This window comes from Fukomys damarensis, unplaced genomic scaffold, assembly GCF_012274545.1.
Source record: "Fukomys damarensis isolate Sample0158 unplaced genomic scaffold, DMR_v1.0_HiC HiC_scaffold_38, whole genome shotgun sequence".
Taxonomy (NCBI): Eukaryota; Metazoa; Chordata; class Mammalia; order Rodentia; family Bathyergidae; genus Fukomys; species Fukomys damarensis.
The window spans coordinates 24,515,233-24,537,115 of NW_022900950.1; the positions used below are offsets into that span (position 1 = coordinate 24,515,233).

Sequence of the window (21,883 nt, forward strand, 5' to 3'; positions counted from 1 at the left end):
TCTTAAATGTTTAAAATTAGAGGCTAAGTACTTCCAAAATATCTCAAGGAGTCATTGTCCTTATAAAACTGAACTTGGTTTACATGCAGTCTTTTAAGGAATACTCTTTACATTTAGATTCAAATTTAACAGTAGTAATGCAGCTGTTCCTAAACTCTTTCATTTTACATATTGTTCATATTCTAATAAGACATAATCAGTTACCTTAAATATTTGAAATTTTTTTCAATTTTTTTGTTAGTGCTATAAAGTAGTATAAAAGACTGGATTGGCTAACATGTAAGGCAGGTCCTGGGTTTATCACATGATCACAGAAAATAAAACAGGGCCAAGGATTTAGCTCAGTGGTTCCACTGCCTGCCTTGCAAGCATAAGGACCCAAGTTCGATCCCTGGTACCAAAAACAAAAAACAAAAAACAAACAAACATTGGAATAATTTATTTTAAATTATCAGTTTATTTTAGGGCTAATTTATACACTATGAGTATTGCTCATTGTAAAATCCTGGCCAAGACCCTTCTATGGTTCTATTTCCTCATGTGTAAAATAAAGAGTGTTTAAAATATTGTGATTCCAAGAACAAAGAAAAATCTTTCTGTGTATTGATTGCTGATATTCTCCCAAGGTCTCAAGTTGTATATCTGTTCATCAAGGTGTTTTGCTTGTATAATCCTGTCTTGAGCATTGACTCAACATCTGTGCCCACAATGCTGGCAGGTTCTCGGTTGACCAACTTATCAACTGCTGGCAAGATCAAGGGCTGACAGGGTGTCTGCTTGTTTGTTCACTTTGTTCTGCTTTCCCATCTTCTCAGCCTCTTTCAGCATCCCCTAAAGGGGATGAAAAGCTGCAACTTAAAGGTTTGGCTAAACGAAGACTCAGGTTATCTAACCTGAAAGATTCTGAAGATTTTGAAGACATGGGCTTTGGTATGGAAGAGGTGGTACAACCTGTCGCACTGAAGTGTCAAAGCAGAGGTGTGGAAAATCTATTGAATTTGACAGAGTTGGATTCATCGATGGAAGGACTTAAAGCACGATCAAAGACAGCTAGGCCAAAACAAAAGGCTGCTTTTACCTCTCTTTTTATGCCTCCACCCTTGGCTGTTTCTGATACCCATCCTTTTTCTTTCTCTTCTCCCAGTGTCTCTTCTCAGGTTTTCAGTTCATCTGGACCTCTCAGGCAATTTGGCCAGTTTAGGAGTGGCCAAGACCTTGATGCTGGTCCCAGCATCTCCCATCAGGGGCTGCCTCATGTTTCCAGGCGACCTCCCCTCCTTGGTTGTGTTCCCCTAACTGGCTCATTGGGCTCAACACAGTTTGATCCATGCCAATTTCATCCATGTTCTAAAAGCAGCCTTTTTTCTGTTGTCTCCCCTGAGCTTGACTATTCCTCTCCTAGATCTCTTTCTTCTGGCTTTGCTGCAGGCATAAAGTCTCATGAACTATTTAGTTTCCATAGTCCCTCTCTTCTTCAGAGTTCCCTATGCTCTCAGAGTACCCATCACAGTCCAGCAGGGCTTCTCCTGGAAGAGGCATCTTGCCAGCCAGATAAATATGACAGAATTTCACCATGTTCTTTCCAAGAGGATCTTTGCGATGTGGCACATTATGAGGGTGTGGCAGAAGGTTTAGAGGTACCTAGTTCACGTGCTGTGTCCAAGGCCCTGTTTCTCAAAAGCAAAGAAGCAAAAGGGAAAAATATAAGAGGAAGTTTGTTTGGAACCGAAAGTAATAAAACACCAGCAGGAACTCTGGCATGTAAGTTTTTTAAAAGGAAGAAGAAACGTGATACAAGTGGCTTCTCCTTAAGCCCCGTATTACAAGATGAGGATGGCACAGTCCACCAGCTCAGTGGAAAGAACTCTGTACCATGGGCTGCACTCTTCAGTCTACAAACCGAGGTATTTGCCTTATTTTTGCTTAACTTGCTGTGGTCAGTTAGCATCATGGTGTACAACAGTGCTATGCAGATCAGTTGGATGTAGAACTGTTTATTACCAGTCTACATTGGGGACTTGTTCCAGCTTGTGAGAAAGTCTTGCTTAAAAAAAAAAAAAAATGCCAGTCAGCTTAAACAGTGTGTGTGGTGATGAATGGGGTCATGCTAGTGGATGGATTTTCCCCACTTAACAGCATCCTGGAAGAGGCATGGGTGAGACCTTAATTTCCTAGGTTCGAGCACTGATGAATTACAGTACATAGAAATTTCCTGTTGTGCAGTAAAGCACCAGTATATGAAGAGAATATAAGGTCTTGAGAATGCAGGTATTATTCAACCTGTAACATTATCATCTCTCTATTTGTTAAGTTAATAAACAACATATAAATTTGGCTCCTGTGCTGATGCTAAAATCCAGTCTCACATCTACAATTTGTTCTGCTGTAAATCAGTTTAGTAAAATACTGGACTCAGTTTATTTGTGTTTTGTGTTTGGTTTGGTTTGAGGAAGGTCTTGCATGTAGTTCAGGCTAATTTTAAACTCATTATGTAGCCCAGACTAATCTTGAACTCTTGGCAGTCCTCTTGCCTTGGCCTCCCAAGTACTGGGATTACAGGCGTGCACCACCACAGCCAGCTCAATTTAGTTGTAAGAATGTGAATCCTAGCCCTATTACATTGGGCAAGGCAGACAACCTGAGTCGCAGTGCCCTCCTTTGTGTAATGGGGATAATAATGACACTGACCTCATACAGTGGTTTGAAGTTTAAAGAGGGTAACAGCAGCTGCCCCATTGTCCTCCCTGGAGGAATGCCAGGGGAGGCTGTAGGAGGCAGTACTGCCACTGCTGTCCAGGGCTGGACCCTGCAGCCAGACAGGGCTTCAGTCTTGACTGTGCAGCATAATCACTGTGTGGCTTTGGATGAGTTGCTTCACCTTTCTGGGCCTCAATGTGGTTGTAATAATATCATCTCTGAAAGAAGTGGCTAACGAGAGAACTAATCACCTGATACTAGTTCTGTGTGGGTTAACACATATCACTGCTGCCATTTTTCAAATTGTTGCCACAGATCCTTTAACCTACACACCTGCCCATGATAGATCCCTCCTACTGGCTTCCTGCATTTTTTCCCATAGGAAAAAGCTTTTGTCCAGTCTTACCATACTCTGATACAAATGGGATAGGAAAGCAGAGTACTATGGGCAAAAGGAGGGTAGTTTTAAAGAACGTGTTCGGGGATGGAGGTGTACACCTGTAATCCCAGCACTCGTATCTCAACAAAGTGTTTTATGAAGGGATCAGGCTGTTTATAAGTTTGAAAGCTGGATAGGGTGATACATATCTATAATCTCAATACTTGGGAGGCTGAGAGGCAGGAGGATCACTTCAAGTTCAAGGCCAGCTTGGGCTACATGATGAGTTCAAGGCTAGCCTGGATTACATAGTGAAAACCTGTCTCAAAACAAAATTTTTTTTAGAAACATTGGTTCAAAGTATTGCTAAAAGAAAACAACGTATAGGATGCATAGAGTCCTTTTGAAAAAAATCTCTACATGTGAGCTCATTCCAGACTTGATATAAATGCCTCCCAGTATTTAATGGCCACAATACTTATGAGATTTCAAATGATACTGTCTCTTGTCTAAGAGGAACTTTGATTTTATGGTAATAAAAATTTCAGAATTGTCTTAAGTGAACTAAAGTAGCAATTTATTTTATATATTATATAACTTCTTCTATGGTGACATTCCAGTAACATGTTGTAAATTTGTTTTATTATTTTCACAGGATGGTTTCTGGAAACTTACACCAGAATTAGGACAGATATTAAACCTTAACACAAATGTTTTGCATGATTTTCTTGAACAAAAAGGAATTCGATCTCTAGGTAAGTTGCTTTTTAAAATTCATTTAAGTCACCATTTTCATTCATGTTTCCATTCATCCACAGGCATGCTACTAGTTATAATAAATTACCTTGTAAACTAGTGGATTCATGTAATAATTATGGGGTTTTTGGTTTGGTGTTTTGAGATAGGGTCTGGCTATATAGTTCAAGCTGTCCTTGAACTCACTGTGTAGTCCAGGCCGGTCTTGAACTCACAGCAATCCTCCTGCCTCAGCTTCCAGAGTACTGGGATTACAAGTCCATGCCTGGCTCAGTTCATGTAATAGTTATGAAAGTTAATATGAACAGAATCAATATTAAGCTAGGTGCAGTAGTGCATGCCTCTAATCTCAGTTCCTTGGGAGGCTCAAAATTTTGAGGCCAGCCTGGACAATTTATTAAAACCCTGGCTAAAAATAAAAATAAAGAGGAGCCAGGGATTTTGCTTAGTAATAGAGCTCTCCTGGGTTCAATACCCTGTACTATAAAGAAGGAGAAGCAGAAGGAAAGAGAGGGAGAGGAAAGAAAAGAAGTTAGGCACACTGCTTATAATCGCAGCACCCTGGGAGGCTGAAGCAGGCAGATCACAAGTTCAAGCATGACCTATGCAACTTGGTGATTTAGTGAGACCCTGTCTAAAATTTTTTTAAAAAGAGACTGGGGATGTAGCTCAATGTTAAAGCCCTGGTTCAATTCCCAGTACTGAAATAAATAAATAAATATGTAGAAGGAAAGAAAGAAATGAGTTATATTTGTTAACCATCAAAGAAAATGGGAGACTGATTTCTAGTCATATCTTTACCACTAGTTAGGATATTCTCTTTGCTAGTGTACTAGCATACGTGGATAGCATTAACTACTACAGGAAAACAACCCCTGAATACTTACATTATAAACTGGTCAGCAAGGAAGCTATGCTCCACATGGTCATTTAGATCTCTAGAGGCTGGAGGTGCAGCTTAGTGGTAGAATACTTCATTAGCAAGCATGAGGGCCTAGATTTGATTCCCTCCCTCCAAAATAAAAAGAGGGACTGTGGCGCCTTACACACTGTGGTATGGCTTTAAGTCTCTAAAATCAACCTAGGGATCCTAGAGGTGTAGCTCAAAAGTAAAGCATGTGATTAACATGGTTACGTATCCAACTAACCAGTAAGTAAATAAAATAAAAGTAACGTACTAAAGGGAAGGAAGAAAAATTCTTCCTTGGTATCACCCACCTGGTAGGCGGGAGGGAAGGAGAAAATGTGGCAAATCTAGTCACATAGCTCCCTACAGGTACAGAGAGGTTGGGAAATACCTTGAGCTCTGTTCCTGCAGAGCAGCACTAATGAGGCTCTGCCAGGTCCATTTGTCCACTTGTCCAGCCTTTGGGTCTTTTTATTATGACTACTAAGAAGATGGATGAAGAGGTTCTGGGAATCCTTGAACCAACAAATAGTTTGAAAGTCAATGCTAGCCCGAGGGTAAGGAGGTTGGTTTTTAGTGTTTTGTCTTGTGAGACAGAGTCTTCCTATGCTGCCCAGACTGGCCTCGAACTCCTGGAATAAAGTGATCCTCCTACCTTAGCCTCCTGAATCACTGGGACTCCAGACACATGACACTGTGTGTGGTCAGAGTTTTTAGAATTGGTTTGATTTTCTTAAAGAAAACATTATGAAACTACTAGCCAATATCCATGGCAACATAAACAGCCATGTCTGAGCATGTGCTGTCACCTCCAAGCCAGGGTTTTCATGCTCAGGGCATGGTAAGTTGGCAGATACATTGCACTTTGTCTTGTACTAGACTCATGATATAAGCATTCTTATCTGACATTCTCCTGACAGTAACAGTTTTTAACTTTGGACAAAATATTTAGCTGGGCATGATGGTGCATGCCTGTTATCACAGCACTCAGGAAGCTGAGGCAGGAGGATCACTGTGAGCTCGAGACCAGCCTGGACTACATAGTGAGTTCCAGGTCAGTCTCAACTACATAGTGAGACCCTGTCTCAAAAAACAAAACAAAACAAAATTAAAAAATCACTCTTTTTGGCTGGAAGAACAATCAGAAACAGACAGAAACCAGAGAGGACACAATCTTAAGAGAAGCCAACTAGATCAGTCCCGCACTTATCCAGCTTTTTACCTATATGCCCTTCACAGCTGTTGGAGCCCAGAAGGGTTTAGAACTATGCAGAATATCTTTATAGGAGGACATGGGCTTGGTGGATGAGGCTGCTATAATGGCTCGAATTAAAGATAAAAATCCTACAGAAGAGGAAGCCTTAAAATGGGAAGCTGGAAAATCTCCATACAGTTTTCTCTCAGATGTGTTGCTATTTCCTAATCTAATGTATACTGAGTGCAACTTAAAGGAACCAGAAAAAAGGGACAGCTGGAAAATTACAGAGTTGACAGATTTCAACTGCTGTCACATACTGGGCAGACAGGAGTTTAGCATTCAGCTTGCATCACATTATACAGACCCAATAAATATCTCAAACTGCATTGAAACTCTGAAGGGACCATGAGGACCATATCTCATGATCAAGGGCTCTTCCACAAGAGAAAGGGGAAAAAACAGGGTTATCCTAGCAAAGCAGGAAACAAAACCTTTACACAGTTACTAGAACAAAACTCAGCATTCTTTTTTTTGGAGGCAGGGTCTCGCTGTGTAGTTCAGGCTGGTCTTGAACCCACTGTGTAGTCCAGATTGGCTTTGAACTCCTGGTTATCCTCTTGTCTCAGCCTCCCAAGTACTGAAATTACATGTGTGCACCACCACATATGGCTCAACACAGAGTTTTAACTATAATATGTATAATGAAAGATTTACCAGAAAAGGACAAAATGGGTGTGCAAATAGAAGAATCTCTGCAAAATAGCTGGAAACCATAAACCGGATTCAAATGAAAATTCTGGCACTGGAAGATAATATGTCTGTAAGCATTGAATGGGCTTAAAAGTAAATGGATTAGGGCCCAAGATTTAGCTCAGTGGTACCATGCCTGCTTCCCAAGAACAAGATCCCAAGTTTGATCCCTAGTACTGGAAAAAAGAAAGTAAATGGATCATGTAACTCAAGTTATAATAATAAAAGTATGCAAACTGAAAGAAGAAAAATTAGAATGTAAAAAACCAGAGCATCTAAGACCTGAAAGAAGAGATCCACAGGTTTAACATGTGTGTACTTGGGATCCCAGATGGTGGAAGGATAGAAGAAAAAGAAAAGTATTTAATTCAATAATGACTGCAGTTTTTCTGCAATTGATAAAAGATATCAGTTTATACAACCAGGAGACTCAAATTCTAAACAAAATAAATACAAATAGACCACGTTTAGGTAGACAAGAGTCAAACTGCTAAAGACCAAGGGTAAATTTTTAAAAGGTAAATCTAAAAAAGCAACAGAGAAAAAGCATTACAAGAGAATGTATAGGGCCAGGGATTTAGCTTGGTGGTTAGTGGTTCTGGCGACTGCCTCGCAAGTACAAAGACTTGAGTTCAATTCCCGGTACAAAAAAAAAAAAATGGAAAGCAAATTAAGATCTAATGAACTAAAAAGGGAGAACAACTAGTAATTTTATTTTACTTTATATCAGAGATAATGAAAGCTAAAAGACAATGGATTTTTTTTCTTTTATTTTTTGAGACAGAATCTCACTACATTGCTCAGGCTGACCCAGAATTCTTGTTTTAAGTGATTCTCCTGCCCCAGCCTTCCAACAACAAAAAGCACATGCCACCACACTTGGCATAATGAAATAATCTCTAAGTGATTGAAAGAAAGAAAAGACCTATAAACTCATAATTCTGTATCCAGTTAAAAAAAAAAAAAAGGGATCACTGCAAGTTTCAAGCCAGCCTGAGCTATACATAGTGAGTTCAAGGTCAGATTGGAGTTCATGGTGACACCCTCTCTCGGAAAACAAACAGGGCTGGGAATATAGCTCAGTGGCACCACACCTGCCTGGCAAGTGCAAGGTCCTGAGTTCAATCACTGGCAAAAAAAAAAAAAAAAAGAATTTGAGATAGATCATGGGCCCAAACTATAAAACTTCTAGAAGAAACATAGGAGAACATTTTAATAAATTAGCACATGAAAGGCACAAATCATAAAGGGAAAGACAGATCAAATTGAATTTCATAAAAAGTGAAATATTCTGTGCATCAGAAGGCACAATTAAAAATGAATGGAGGGTGGGCTGGGGATTTGGCTCAATGGTTCTGCTGCCTGCCTTGCAAGAGCGAGGGCCCAAGTTCAATCCCTGGTACCAGAAAACAAAAAAAAAAGAATGGAGGGTGGGCTGGGGATTTGGCTCAGTGGTTCCACAAGCTTTACAAGCTCAACGTCCTGAGTTTGATCCCTGTTAAAAAAAAAGAATGGAGGCAGGTAAGGTGGCACACACCTGTAATCTCAGCACTTGGGAGTCAGGAGGATTACTGCAAGTTCAAGGCCAGCCTGAACTACATAGCAAGACCCTGCCTCAGAAAAATAAATAAAAATAAAAATGAATGGAAACCAGGCTTAGTATCACGTACCTGTAATCCTATCACTGTGGGAGGCTAAGGAAAGAGAGTCATAAACTCAAGTTCATCGTGAGCAACTTAGGCACTCAGCATCTATTTCAAAATAAAAATTAAAAAGGCCTGGGAATGTAGGTCAGTGTGAAAGTCCTGGGTTCAATCCCCCATACTAAAAAGAAAAAGGGAAAGAAGGGAAGTGGGGAGGGAAGGAGAAGTGATGGAACTGATCATGGTGGTGCACGCTGCAACTCCAGCACTTTGGGAAGCTGACAGGAGAATCACAAATTCCAAGCCCCCCCTGGTCCACACGGCAAGTTCAGGCCTTCTTGGACCACAAAGCTAGACCTTTTTTAAAAAAAAAAAACACTTCACAGAAGAATTAAGCACATGAAAATATGTTCATCTTCACCAAATAGCAGGAAACTACAAATGAAAATCACAGAAATTATGCTGCGCCAGAATGCTCAAATTGTAAAGGATTAACAGTGTCAGATGATGGTGAGCTTGTGGAGCACTGAACTGTCATGTACTGTGGGTGGTAAAGGAGAACAAGCTGTTCTGATAGAAACCTGGCCCGCCTTAGCAGTTCCATCCCAAGGAACTGTGGACTGAGCGGTTGTGTCCCTCCGAAATTCTTACCTTACTGGCCTAACCCTTACAGTGGTGGTGTCTGGAGACAGGGCCTTAGGGAGGTAGTTGGGTTACATGAAGCCATGGAGGTGTAATAAGCAAATGCTGTACAATTCTATGCACATGAAGCATCTAGAGCAGTCAGATTCATGACATAACAGAATAGTAGTGGCCAGAGCCTGAGAAAAGTAAGGAATGGAAAATTATTGTTTAGTGAGCATAACAGTTTTTATTCTACAAAATGACCTGGGTGTGGTGGCACAGACCTGTAATCTCACTACTCTTTGAGAGTCTGAAGCAGGAGGATCACAAATTTTAGCTCAGTCTGGGCAATTTAATGACTTAGCGAAACACTTTCTCAAAATTTAAAAAAAAAACATTTTTTTTGAAGGACTGGGGATGTAACTAAGCACAAAGGCCCTGGTTTCAACCCCTAGTACTTCCTCCAACTGAAAAAGATTAAAAGAGCTCTGAGAGGGATGGTGACAGAGGTGTAACTCTGTTAAGAGTTACAAACTAAAAAGAGTTACAAACTGGTAGCCAGGCATGGTGGCACACACCTGTAATCCCAGCATTCCAGAGGCTGAGGCAGGAGGATCACTGGGAGTTCTAGGCCAGCCTGGGCTACATAGTTTCCTAGTACTTTTTTTTTTCAGCTCTAAGAATTGAACTCAGGGCCTTGCACTTGCTAGGTAGGCGCAGCGCCACTGAGCTAAATTCTCGGCCCCAATCCTGAACTACATAGTGAGTTCAAGACCAGCTGGAACTGTATAGTAAGTAAGACCTTGTCTCAAAAGAATAAAAAACAAAACAAAACAGTAATTTCAAATGCATGGCTTATATATATTTTTGTTTTGTTTTGTTGAGACAGGGTCTCACTATGTAGTTGAGACTGACCTGGAACTCACTATGTGGCCCAAGCTGGTCTCAAACTCATAGTGATCCTCCTGCCTCAGCCTCCCAAGTGCTGGGATAACAGGTGTGCACCACCATGCCCAGCTACATGGCTTATATTAAAAGACAAGATTATAACAAATTATCTTTGCAGATCACAGTTGACTTTGTGACTCTAGAATAGATGCCAAAAATGGTTCTGAATGTTGCACCCAGACACGTGGGCAGATTTCATTTATAGCCAGAATAAAAGAATAAATGGGAAGTGTGTAGAAACAGTCCACCTGGTTCCACTCCCATCTCACTGTGACTTTGGGACAGATCCAAAGTCTCACAGTACCTGATGTGATGAATAAGGTGGATGAGGACACACTGTAATACTTTTATGAGCCTGCCTTTCTGTTGGATGGCCCTCAGCAGCAGCCTTCACTGTGTTTTTTTATCACATTCTGTAAAGACATGAAAGAGGATTTCTGAAACAGCTTCAGAAAGTGGCAAGAACACTGGATAAAGTGTGTTTGAAGCAAGGTGGGTAATTTAAGGGAGATCAATGGCAGTATAACTTACTGTAATAAATTTTTTAAATTAAACATTCCCTGGGGCCAGGGATTTAGCTCAGTGGTTCTGGCAACTGCTTTGCAAGCACAGGGATCGGAGTTCGATCCCTGGTACCAAATAAATAAATAAATAAAACATTCACTATCTTAATCACACCTCATATATGTAAATATTCATTTTCAATTTTGATATTTAATAATATAGTAAAATATCTTGATTTGGATATATAACACTGATAGCTGTAAGTACTAAGCACTAGAAATAATTTGATAATGGGTATAAAATGTCATATCTATGGTTTATCTGTCATATATTTAGATTTACTCTTTTGCAGCAGAAGCCTAAGACTAAAGTTCTTTTATCATATTTCATATCTTTCTGGTTTTTGAAGACAGCAAGAAGCAGGGTTAACTGAATATGATGCAGTTTCCTACAACCTTAATTTTTGTTCCTTTCTTTTTTTGGTACCAGTGATCAAACTTGGGTCCTTGCGCTTGCAAGGCAGGTGGCAGAACCACTGAGCTAAATCTCCAGCCCCTGATCTCATTTTTTAAGTAGCAGTCAAAGTAAGGACCTTAACAAGTGCACAGAGTTTTATGATCTGCTAATGTATTGTGGCATAAAAGTAGTATAATTATTTAATAGTTTGGGTTTTTTTTGTTTTTTGTTTTATTTGCAGTAACAAGGATTGAACTCAGGACCTGGTGCTTGTCAGGCAGGCACAGTGCCACTGAGCTGCATCCCTGACCCTTAATAGAATTTTTAAAGTGTGCACAGTTTGCAATGTAGAGTTTCCAACAGAAATAAAGAAGTGTTTTGCTTGTAGGTATAAAAGGAAGAGACTGTCTCTTAGACCTGATTGCCACATTGCTGGTTCTACAATTTCTTCGCACCAGGTTGGAACAAGAGGAAATAATCTTCAAATCTTTGATGAAATTGGATGACCCTTCCATTTCCAGGTTTGTGTAAGTTGGTTTTCTGTCACTGTGATAAAAATAATTGAGAAAATCAACTTAAAGGAAGAAATATTGTTTTGGCTCACTGTTTCAGAGGTTTTAGTTCAGAGTCACTTGGCTCTGCTGTTCAGAGGCCTCTGGTAAGACAAAGCATCATGGCATCCAGGAAGAAAAGGGAAAGAGGAAGGGGCCAGGGATGAAATATCCCCTTCAAGGTGTACCCCCCTGCAACCTACTTCCTCCAACTGGGACCCACCTCCTAAATCTTCCTCCATCTCCCAATAACTCATTAAGAACTCATAAATAGATTAATCCAGTTACTAGGTTAGAGGCCTCATGATACAGTCACCTTTCAAAGGCCCACCTCCAAACACTGCTGCATTGAGAACCAAGCCCTGAACACAGGAGCTTGTGGGGGACATTTAAAATCCAAACCATTGCCAGTTGTGGTGACACACACCTTGTAATCCCAGTTCTGAGGCAAGGAGATTGTGCATTTGAAGTCAACCTGGGCTGCATAGCAAGATCCCACTCCCCATCCAAATCATAACACAGGTGTCTTTAACTGTAGTAATAAGCAACTCACAGTTTCAACAATTTCTCCACCCTTACAAGAAGCTACATGGAATTATATTACATGTATATTCTGCTTTACAAGTACAAAGAGAATTTGTTCATAGGTAAGAACTTGCTCACAGTTCCTGTGGTAAGGCAGGGCTGGCACAGTATTTTTGCCTCTGGCTGCACAGGATATGGTCCCAGGATAGTACAGGACAGTTTATGTGCAGCCTGACCATGGAGCCCAGCTGTTCTGGCTCCAGATTTGGTGCTGCAATCTTACGTGCCTCAGAAGAACCACAATATGATTACTGGGACTAGCTATAGGTACTCCTCTTTAGATATATTCTAACTACTGTTAGCTACTAGAACAAGTGCATAATTTTGAACTTTCATTTTTATTTTTTTGATGGAATCTCGTGTTGCCCACACAGACCTCAACTCCTGGGCTAACATGATCCTCCTTTTTTGGGACATTGCACTTACAAGGCAGGCAGCAGCAACACTACGCTAAATCCCCAGCCTCAAGTGATTCTCTTGTCTCAGCCTCCCCAATAGCAGCACTACCATAGCACCCTGCCTGGCTCTAAACCCATTCAACTTTTGAACTGCAATGTCATAAAGTATTAAGCTAAGATTTTTTAAAATGACAAAGAATGATCTTGCTACATTACTATTGTGAAAGCAAAATAGTTTGTTGTCACTTTAATAAGTCAAACAACACTTATTATTTTTTTTACAACAGATGAAAAAAGTTGTAATTTATTTTCACATTAAGCATCACAACTAGCTAACAGAAGTTACCATAACATTGGTGAAAATAAATTCATAAAACTAAAAGATGTTTGTCATAAAAAAGTCATTTAATGTTTGATACTATATTTTTCAATGATAAGATACAACTTACCCTGAAGAGAGGGTAAACAGTTCAGATCAGGGAGACATGCTGAGGTTTAAAAAAGGAAAGCTTTGCCTTGTCCAGAATACTTAAAGGTGAGTTTGATCTAGGCCTGTGCTGGGCAGGGGCACAGGCCCATAATTCAGGCTTTATTTACATTACTGGGTCTATTCAGCTCTCACTTTTTGTTAAGTGAACTGTTTTTGGCAGAGGGAACTTCAATAGTAGCCTTGGATACAATCAATCATTTTTTAACCATCAGGCAGTCCAAATAAGTATTTTAAAGAGATAGTTGAGTACTTTCATGTATATTCTATTAAGGCATCTAAATTTTTGGTGTTTTCAGTACGTAATTTTACTGCTGTTTTTATTCTTATTTTTCATCTTTTACAACTATGATATTAGTCATTATGTGACCTAATTCTTTTTCTACTAGAACAAGTTTATCTCACTGAGAAAACTTTTGTTCTCATGAAAGGGAAATATATGATATGGGAATACATGGAAAGATATACTGAAAAAAAATAGAGAAAATTTTTGTTTTTGTTTCTGTGTTTTTGGTACCAGGATTTGAACTCAGGACTTTGAACTCAGGCAGACACAGCACCACTGAGCTACATCCCTGGCCCCAGTAGGGAATATTTTTGACCATCATAAAAATGCAGTCATAATTAATTGATAGTCTTTAACTGTAGAAAAACGCGAGTAATTAGAATTAAAATAGGTACTAAAAGTCATTACTAGTGTTTTAAAACAACACTTTTAAGTAACTTTATTACATAATTTAAATTTTTCTCTTTTTTCTATTTCATTATGTATATAACATTAATGTAGTATTATATTACATGGGAGTATGTCAGCAAGGTTTTCTTACTAATGAGATGAGTGATCAAAAGCTTAGAGGCAGCTGGGTGTGCACACCACACCTGTTGTCCTGGCTGAAGCAGAAGGGTGTCAAGTTCAAGCCCACCCCAGACAATTTAATGAAATTAGACCCTGTCTTAAAATAAGGGGAGGGGGACAGCTGAGGATGCAGCTCAGTGTGAGGTCCCTGGCTTAAATGACCAGTACCAGCAAAAAAAAAAAAAAAAAAAAAAAAGAGAAACATAAAAACTTCTAGGAAGACAAAATAATGAGCGTAATTTTAACAAAGGTAATAAAATAGCATATAATATCTGCACTTTAAAATTTATTTGAATTCCTCTTTTAAAAAGCGAATGTAGCCAGGTGTGGTGGTGCACGCCTGTAATCACAGCACTCGGGAGGCTGAGGCAGGAGTATCGCTGTGAGTTCGAAACCAGCCTGGGCTACATAGTGAGTTCCAGGTCAGTCTCAACTACATAGTGAGACCCTGTCCCAAAAAAAAAAGTGAATGTAACAAAAACTCAAGACATTTTGGGAAATTTCATGCTGTCCAGCAAAAATGTGTGATTTTTTTTTTGTGGTGGTGATGGTGGTCCTGGGGACAAACTCATGGCCTTGAATAGGCCAGAACTGCTCTGTCGCTGAGATACATCCTTAGACCCTTGTGTGAATTTTTTAAAAGCACTAAATGTTATGGGCTTGTATCTGGATGTCTCCCTAAGGCCTCATGTGGTTATAGGTGGGGTTTTTCAGAGGTGGCTGGTTCTAGAATGTGCGATGCTTGGATCAAGGGTGTGTGTTTACTAAATGAACTGGCTGATTGGTTTGGCATAGTTCTGAGTGTGGTTAATGGGAAGGCCCTCGTGAGTGTGAGTGCTACCTGACCTAAGTGTGTGTAGCCTAGATAAAATATAAAGGAAAGAAAGAGATCTGCTGTCCTTGCTTGCCACTTGCAGCTTGTTGCTTTTGCTGCCTTCTGCTTGCCATGAACTGTTTCTCCTCTGCGATGCCCCTGAACCACGCCACCCTGCTTTGGCGCCATCCAGTTATGGACTGAAGCCTGTACAAACTGAGCCAAAATAAATCTTTCCTCCTTTAACTTTAGGTATTGGGTATTTTGTCTCAGCAATAAGAAAAGTGACTGAGACACACTCCTTTGTAAATTATATAAAATGTTAAGCTAGGCAAAGCCACTTGTGGTAGCACATGACTGTAATCCCAGCACTTGGGAAACTGAGGCAGGATTGCTGCAAGTTCAAGGCCAGCCTGTGCTATGTAGTGAATTCAATGCCAGCCTGAACTACATACTAAGACCCTTTCTCAAAAAACAAGCAAAATAAAAAGCTGGGCATAGTGGTACACTCCTGTAACCTGAGCACTCTGGGAGGCTGAGGCAGGAGGATTGGAAGCTGGAGTCCAGGCTTAGCAACTCAGTGAGTACATATCTCAAAATAAAACATAAAGTGGGCTGGGGAATATAGCTTATTGTGAAGGTTCTGGGTTCAATCCCTAGTATCAGGGGAAAACAAAAATAACATTTGAGGCCAACTAGAATAAAGAAAGGCCCACTGAATTAGTCAAAATACTTAAAATAAGTTTTAGTCCTTCCAGTACTTAGTAATTATATATAGATAAATAATTACTGGGAAACATCACCCTTGTAGCCATTGTCATTATTAGTATGTTCATTCAACTAACATTTATTGAGTGCCAACTCTGTGTCAGACTGTTGAGTGTGTTAAATTTCTGAGTTTCATTAATCTCCACAAGAAACCATCAGACCCCATGTTGTTTTCACAAGTAAGGAAACAGACCTTCACAGTATTGAAGGGAAGCTGCACCACATCACACAGCCTTGTGAGGACATGCCCCCAGCTCTCCACCACCATATTGGGCTGTGGCCCTTTGCTGGTTCACGGGAAATACTTGGCAAGATGGAGAGGGTTTTTTAAACTCTGTTTGCCTCCATAGAATTTTCTTAAAGGATTTGGTATATATTGCCACTTGTTCACTAATTAGTTTTATCAGATGCCAAAGCAAGTCAGGAAGTAGCTGTTTAACATAATGAAAGATCTTGGAAGTTTTGTGAGTCGTGGATATATTTGAATATTTGGCAGTTGAAACAATTCAACACTATTTTGTGGACACAAACCTGACACATATTTATGTTACATACATGTTACTACTATGTTGCTCCTAGTATGCATAACAGTGAAGTAGATGCCATTTTCTTGAATGACTCTCAGGTATTCTGTAAGTAATTCAGCAATTTGAAAATTCCTGGTACAACAGAAAGAAGAGAGAAATGGAGACCTCATTTGTAAAAGAGTATTCAAATTTGTGCATGAAGAATGGATAGGATTTATATTGAGAAAAGTAGAATGGGACCAACAGTGCAGAAATAACCAGCCGAGCATAGAGGCACACACTTGTAATCCCAGCACTTGGGAATCTGAGGCAGGAGATTTGCCACAAGTTTGGGGCCACTCTGGTCTACATAGTGAATTCAAGGACAGCCTGAACTACATAGAAAGACCCTGTCTCAAAAAAATATAACCCCCCTAAAAAAAATCAGAACCTCCCACAAATTCTTGGGACCATTAAAAAAAATCAGACCTCCCCCAAATTCCTTGGGACCATTAAAAAAAAGAACAAAATCAGAACCTCACCAAATATATATATAATCAGGGGCCAGGGATTTAGCTCAGTGGTGCTGCTGCCTGCCTTGCAAGCGCAAGGTCCCAAGTTTGATCCTGGGTTACCAAAAACAAAAACAAAAATATATATAACCAGAAGTGATACTGGAATATAACAACATGAGGAACAGAAAAAGGAGAAAAGTGAGTCCCTGAGACCTAGCAAGAATCTAAAGCAAGAATTGGAGCCCATAGGGAGAGTGAAGAGAGAGACCTCAACACCGAAGAAAGAAGTGGCAAGAACACTTGCTCCCCAAGCTCTGACTCGCTGCATGGGAAGGGTAGCTCAAATATGCAGACACATGGTGACTATAGGTGACCGCACAGGCCTCTTCAGAGAAGCATAGCAGTCAAACGGAGCAGTAAACATAGCAGACTGCAGTGGCTGGTAAGTTATTCAGGTTCAGATGTCCCTTAGGAGAGGGCAAGTTTGCCAGTAGCCATCTTGGAGAGGGGCCAACTGAACTCAGAACCCAGAACAGCTGCAGGCTGGCTCCCTCTAGTGGCTTCCAGTGTCAGGGTAAGGTGGAACCAAGTTCAAGTCAGTAGGAGGTTACGGAGCTGAGTTCAAACCAGCAGGGACCCAAGTTCAAGCCAGCACAAGGCATACAGGATAAACAAATTGGGTTCCAGCCTCAAAGCCAGAACCAGCCTGAACTTCAGTGGAACTAAAGAATTACCCACTACCCCACCATAAATCTATGACTGGTTTGCTGAAATCAATCAGCACAGACTGGCTCTGTCAGTCTGTCTACCAGGGACAGCAGAGACATATGCTAAAATAGATATATTTTTTTTCTTTTTCTTGATTGTTTGTTCTTATTTTTATATGAGTGCGAATATTGTTTCTGGTTATTATTGTTGTTCTGTTCTGTTCTTGTTTTTATTTCTTCCTTCTCTCTTTCTCTCCTGTCTTCTTCACCAGTTTCCCAAAACTCACATAATCTTGCTTTCTCCTCCATCCTTGCTGCTAATATCTTCCTCTAATTATATTTTTTTATCTTTTCTCCTTAACTCTTTTTAAATTTTCTCCCTCAGAGGGCCAGGGATTTAGCTAAGCAGCACTGTTGCCTGCCTTGCAAGAGCAGGGTCCTGAGTTTGATCTCTGGTACCAGAAAAAAAATATAATTTTTCTCCTCTGAGTGTAAAACCACCATATTAAGGGCATAGTTACTGTATACAATTTTTTGCTTTGTTTGGTATTTTGTTATATTACCATAAACAGTTCACATGGTTAAAGGTGGCAAATTAATAGTTATCACAGTTTGTCATTTTCTGGGCTGTGTTTGATGCTCTTGTTATTGCTGATTGTACTGCTTTAGCCAAGGTGACATAATTGTTCTAATCGGGTCATAAACAATACTTTAGGCCTGTGCTGAAGAAGCAGAGGCTAGGCCAAATAGGTAACAACTTCTCATCCCCAGTAAAATGAAAACATAGGATCTTGCAACAAACTTAAAATCCCATATCCAGCTACACCTAGATGACATCTGAGAAGCAGTCATTTCCTAAGGGTTCTAAATGCTAGCTATACAGCCGGGGATTTAGCTCAGTGGTACTGTGCCTGTCTCACAAGCACAGGGCCCTGAGTTTGACCCCTGGTACCAAAAACTAAATAAATAAAGCTACCTGCCACAGTCAGTTTACAAGCATCAACTGAGGAATTAAACTAAAAAAAAAAAGAATGAAAAGACATTTCAGCAAGATACAATACCAGACTCCCAGCTCACCAAAGGAAAACCCAGGGGACAATAAGGTGTAGTAATTCCAAAGCCACCTATGTAGACTTTCTGAAGTGTTAACAGTGGAAGTAGCAAAGTAGATCAATGAGGCTCTAAAAAAAATCAAATCAGATATGATCATCTCAATAGATGTAAAAAAAAAGTGATTGACAAGGTCTGACACCCATTCATGATTTAAAAAAAAAAAAAACCTACAGAAAATTGGAATAGATGGTCTTTATCTCAGTCTGATAAAAGCCATCTATTACAAACCAACAGCGAACATCATACTAAATGAGCAAAAACCTGAACGCTTTCACTCTAAATTCAGGAACAAGACAAGGGTGTCCACTGTCACCACTCTTGTTCAGTATAGTTCTGGAAATATTATCCAGAGCAATCAGACAAGAGAAAGAAGTAAGAGGAATATGGATAGGAAAGGAAGAAGTTAAATTAACATTATTTATGGATGATATGATACTCTTCATGGAAGACCCCAAAAATGCCACTAAAAGACTTCTAGGTTGAATAACCAAATTCTGTAGCATACTGGATACAGAGTCAGCACTCAAGAATCAATAGCCTTCTTGTACATGAATAACAAAATCACTGAGAGAGAAATTAGGGAAACAACACCTTTCACAGTAGCATCCCCCAAAAAACAAAATACCTAGGAATCAATCTAACAAAGAAAGTAAAAGAATTTTACATTGGAAACTCAGTGCTCTGTAAAAGGAGATCAAAGAGGGTATCAGAAAATGGAAAGCGACCCCTTGTTCTTAGGTAGGTAGGAAGAAGCAATATAGCGAAAATGGCCATGCTTCCAAAATTGTTATATAGATTTAATGCAATCCCAATCCAAATTCCAACCAGCATTATCTCACAGAATTAGAAAAAACAATCCTAAAATTAATTTGGAACCAGAAGAGACCTAGAATAACAATGGCAGTTCTGGACAGCAAAGGCAAGGCAGGGGCATCACAATCCATGACTTTAATTTATACTATAAATCTACTGAGATAAAAGCAGCATGATACTGGAAAACAACAACAACAACAAAGTCCTGAGGATCAGTGGCACAGATTAGAAGATACAGAAACAATTCTAGAAATACTCAGCTACCTTATCTTTGAGAAAGGAGCCAAACACCTTCACTGGAAGAAAGATGGCCTCTTTAATAAATGGTGCTGGGAAGACTGGCTTTCCACATACCAAAGATTGAAACTAGACCCATATTGTTCACCTGCACTAAATTAAAATGGAAATGGACCAAAGATCTGAATATTAAAACAGAAACAATCTGCTGGAAAGGAGAATAGTTAGAACTCCTGAAGACCCTGGTGCAGGCAAAGACTTTATGAACAAAGTCCCAATTGCACAGGAATTATTGCAAAGAATCAACAACTGGATCTTGCCTTATTAGAAAGCTTTTGCACATCAGGAGAAATTACCAACAGAGTGAAGAGACAACTGGAGTTTGGGGAGAAAATTTTGCCAGCTATGCCTCAGACAAATATCTAATATCCCAGACTAATATCTAGAATATATAAAGAACTAAAGAAAATCAGACCTCCCAAATATAAAGACCCAATCCAGAAATGGGCATCTGAAATGAATAGACCCTTCTAAAATGAAGAAGTAGAAACAACAAATAAATTTATGAAAACATGTTCAGTATCACTGGTCATTCAAGAGATGCAAATAAAAACACCTCTGAGATTCCATGTCACTCCAGAAAGAATGGCTCTTATCAAGAAATCAAGCAATAAATGCTGGCAGAAGCAAAGAGAAAAAGGAACCTTTCTCCATTGTTGGTGGGAGTGTAGACTGATGCAATCACTGTGGAAATTAATGCAGAGATTCCTCAGAAAACTAAAACTAGAGGTTCCCTTTGATGCACCTATTCCCCTTCTTGGTATCTACCTGAAAGAATTAAATGCATCATATCAGAGTGATAGATTTATAGTTTATAGTGTACAATTTGCAATAGCTAAATCTTGGAAACAGCCCAAATACCCATCAACCGAAAAATGGATAAAGAAAATGTGGGGTTTTTTTAATGCAATGGAGTACTACTGTGCCATAGAGAAAGATGAGCTTGAGGCATTTACAGCTAAATGGATGCACCTTGAGGCCATACTCTTAGGTGAAAGAAATTGGACACATGTTTAAATACCACATTGTTTCTCTGGTATGAGAAACAAAGTGGAAATAAGGATAAAATGTATAATAGAAGCTGGTAAATGAGAAGAAATGTTCAAGTGGGAAGGGGAACAAGGGAGGCAGGATGTGGGAAGGAAAGAAGGGACAAGAAAAAAAAGAAGGAAAAAGTGGAAATGTAGCTTTTGTAAATGGGGAGAGGGATTGAAGGGAAGGGAGTGGATGGGAAAAAGAAGCAAGATACTTCATGTAAAGCTACAAATTCCCTATGATGAATGTTATCATTATATTATCTTAAATGTACAAATGATATTTTTTAAAATAAATTTTAAAAAGAAAGAACCAGGAGAAGCTTGAGTCCTGTAGCCAGCATGGCAGTGGGGGTACCTTGGGAGGTGATGGGTCACACACTTGGAAGTGTATTGAACATGCTCAGATCCCCATGTCAGAAGGGAAGAAAATCTTTCCCAAAACATCAGGAGAATTGCTTTTGTTCAATATCTTAATCTCTGACAGTTATTTTGTTAGGCATAATGTGATAAACTTAATGTCACATTACATTTCATATGTGCTTAGATTCTGAAATCAGTGGAAACATTTAATTTTTTTTTCATCTAGGGTTATTCCCTGGGACTTTGAGGCAATAAAGAAAGCGAGTGAATGGGTCAGAAGAATGGAAGGACAATATCCGTCCATCTGCCAGAGGCTTGAATTGGGTGAAAACTGGGACTCGGCCACTAAGCAACTACTGGGAATTCAAGCCCCAGCCAGTACTTCTTCCCTGCACAGGGTCCTGTGTTCTGGACAAGGCTGAATCCAGTGAAGTTATATTGTAAACTTTTCTCATGCTTCTATGTCAGAAGTAATCAAGTATTACTAGGTACCTATAATGACATTTAGTTATGATTTTACTCAGTGAAGCAATCAATACCTCTACTATAAAGTAATTGTAAACAGAATTTATTATTTTAATCAACTAACAAAATAAAATGCAGATTACCGTATTAGAGACCGTGTATCAATGTGTTAAGGTGCTGAGAGATGTCCAGACAGTCTTGGGGCCTTGATTACTTCTCTTTCCAGGAGTCTGGTAGCAAGCATGCGGGATGGGAGAAGCCCAGTCTCTGGCTGGTGGTGAGTCCCAGGCCTTGGACACCAGGTCTGTGGGCCTAGGTGTGTTTCTTCCCTTCTGTGGCTCCTCTGTCTGCAGATCCCTTGACACATGGCTTGCTACTTAAGAGAAATGTGGTATCCTGAGCAGTTCTTGAGTGCTTCACTGTCGCTATCTAAAAATTCATTGCTGGCTGGGGATTTAGCTCAGTGGTTCTGCTGCCTACCTTGCAAGCACAAGGACCCAAGTTCGATCCCCAGTACCAAAAAGTAAATAAATAAATAAAAACTCATTGCCAAACCCAATCCCACTAGATTTTTTGCTATGTTCTAGTTTTCTAGTTTTGCATTTTATGTTTAGGTGTATGATTTTTTGGGGGGAGAGGGTAGAGTCTTCCTATGTTTTCCTGATTTAGCCTTCCAAGTACTGGGGTGGGGGCAGCAGCTACAATTCATTTTGAGTTGCGTTTTATGAAAGGAAGATCACTTCCAAGCT

The 21,883-nt window shown here is 39.7% G+C and overlaps 1 protein-coding gene across 2 annotated transcripts in view; it reads left to right on the forward strand.

Annotated features, from left to right (window-relative positions):
- The window catches only part of Parp4 (poly(ADP-ribose) polymerase family member 4), a 97,873-nt gene extending 76,244 nt beyond the window's left edge, over positions 1-21,629 (forward strand). The window contains exons 31-34 of one of the 2 annotated variants that reach the window (XM_010633816.3): positions 816-1,904; positions 3,732-3,831; positions 11,251-11,389; positions 20,896-21,629. In XM_010633816.3, the coding sequence (XP_010632118.1) occupies positions 816-1,904; positions 3,732-3,831; positions 11,251-11,389; positions 20,896-21,091 (1,524 nt within the window). In that variant the 3' untranslated portion in view covers positions 21,092-21,629. The remainder of the gene's footprint in view (positions 1-815; positions 1,905-3,731; positions 3,832-11,250; positions 11,390-20,895) is intronic. The other variant, XM_010633817.3, reaches the window with a different exon arrangement.
- The last annotated feature ends 254 nt before the right edge of the window (positions 21,630-21,883 follow it).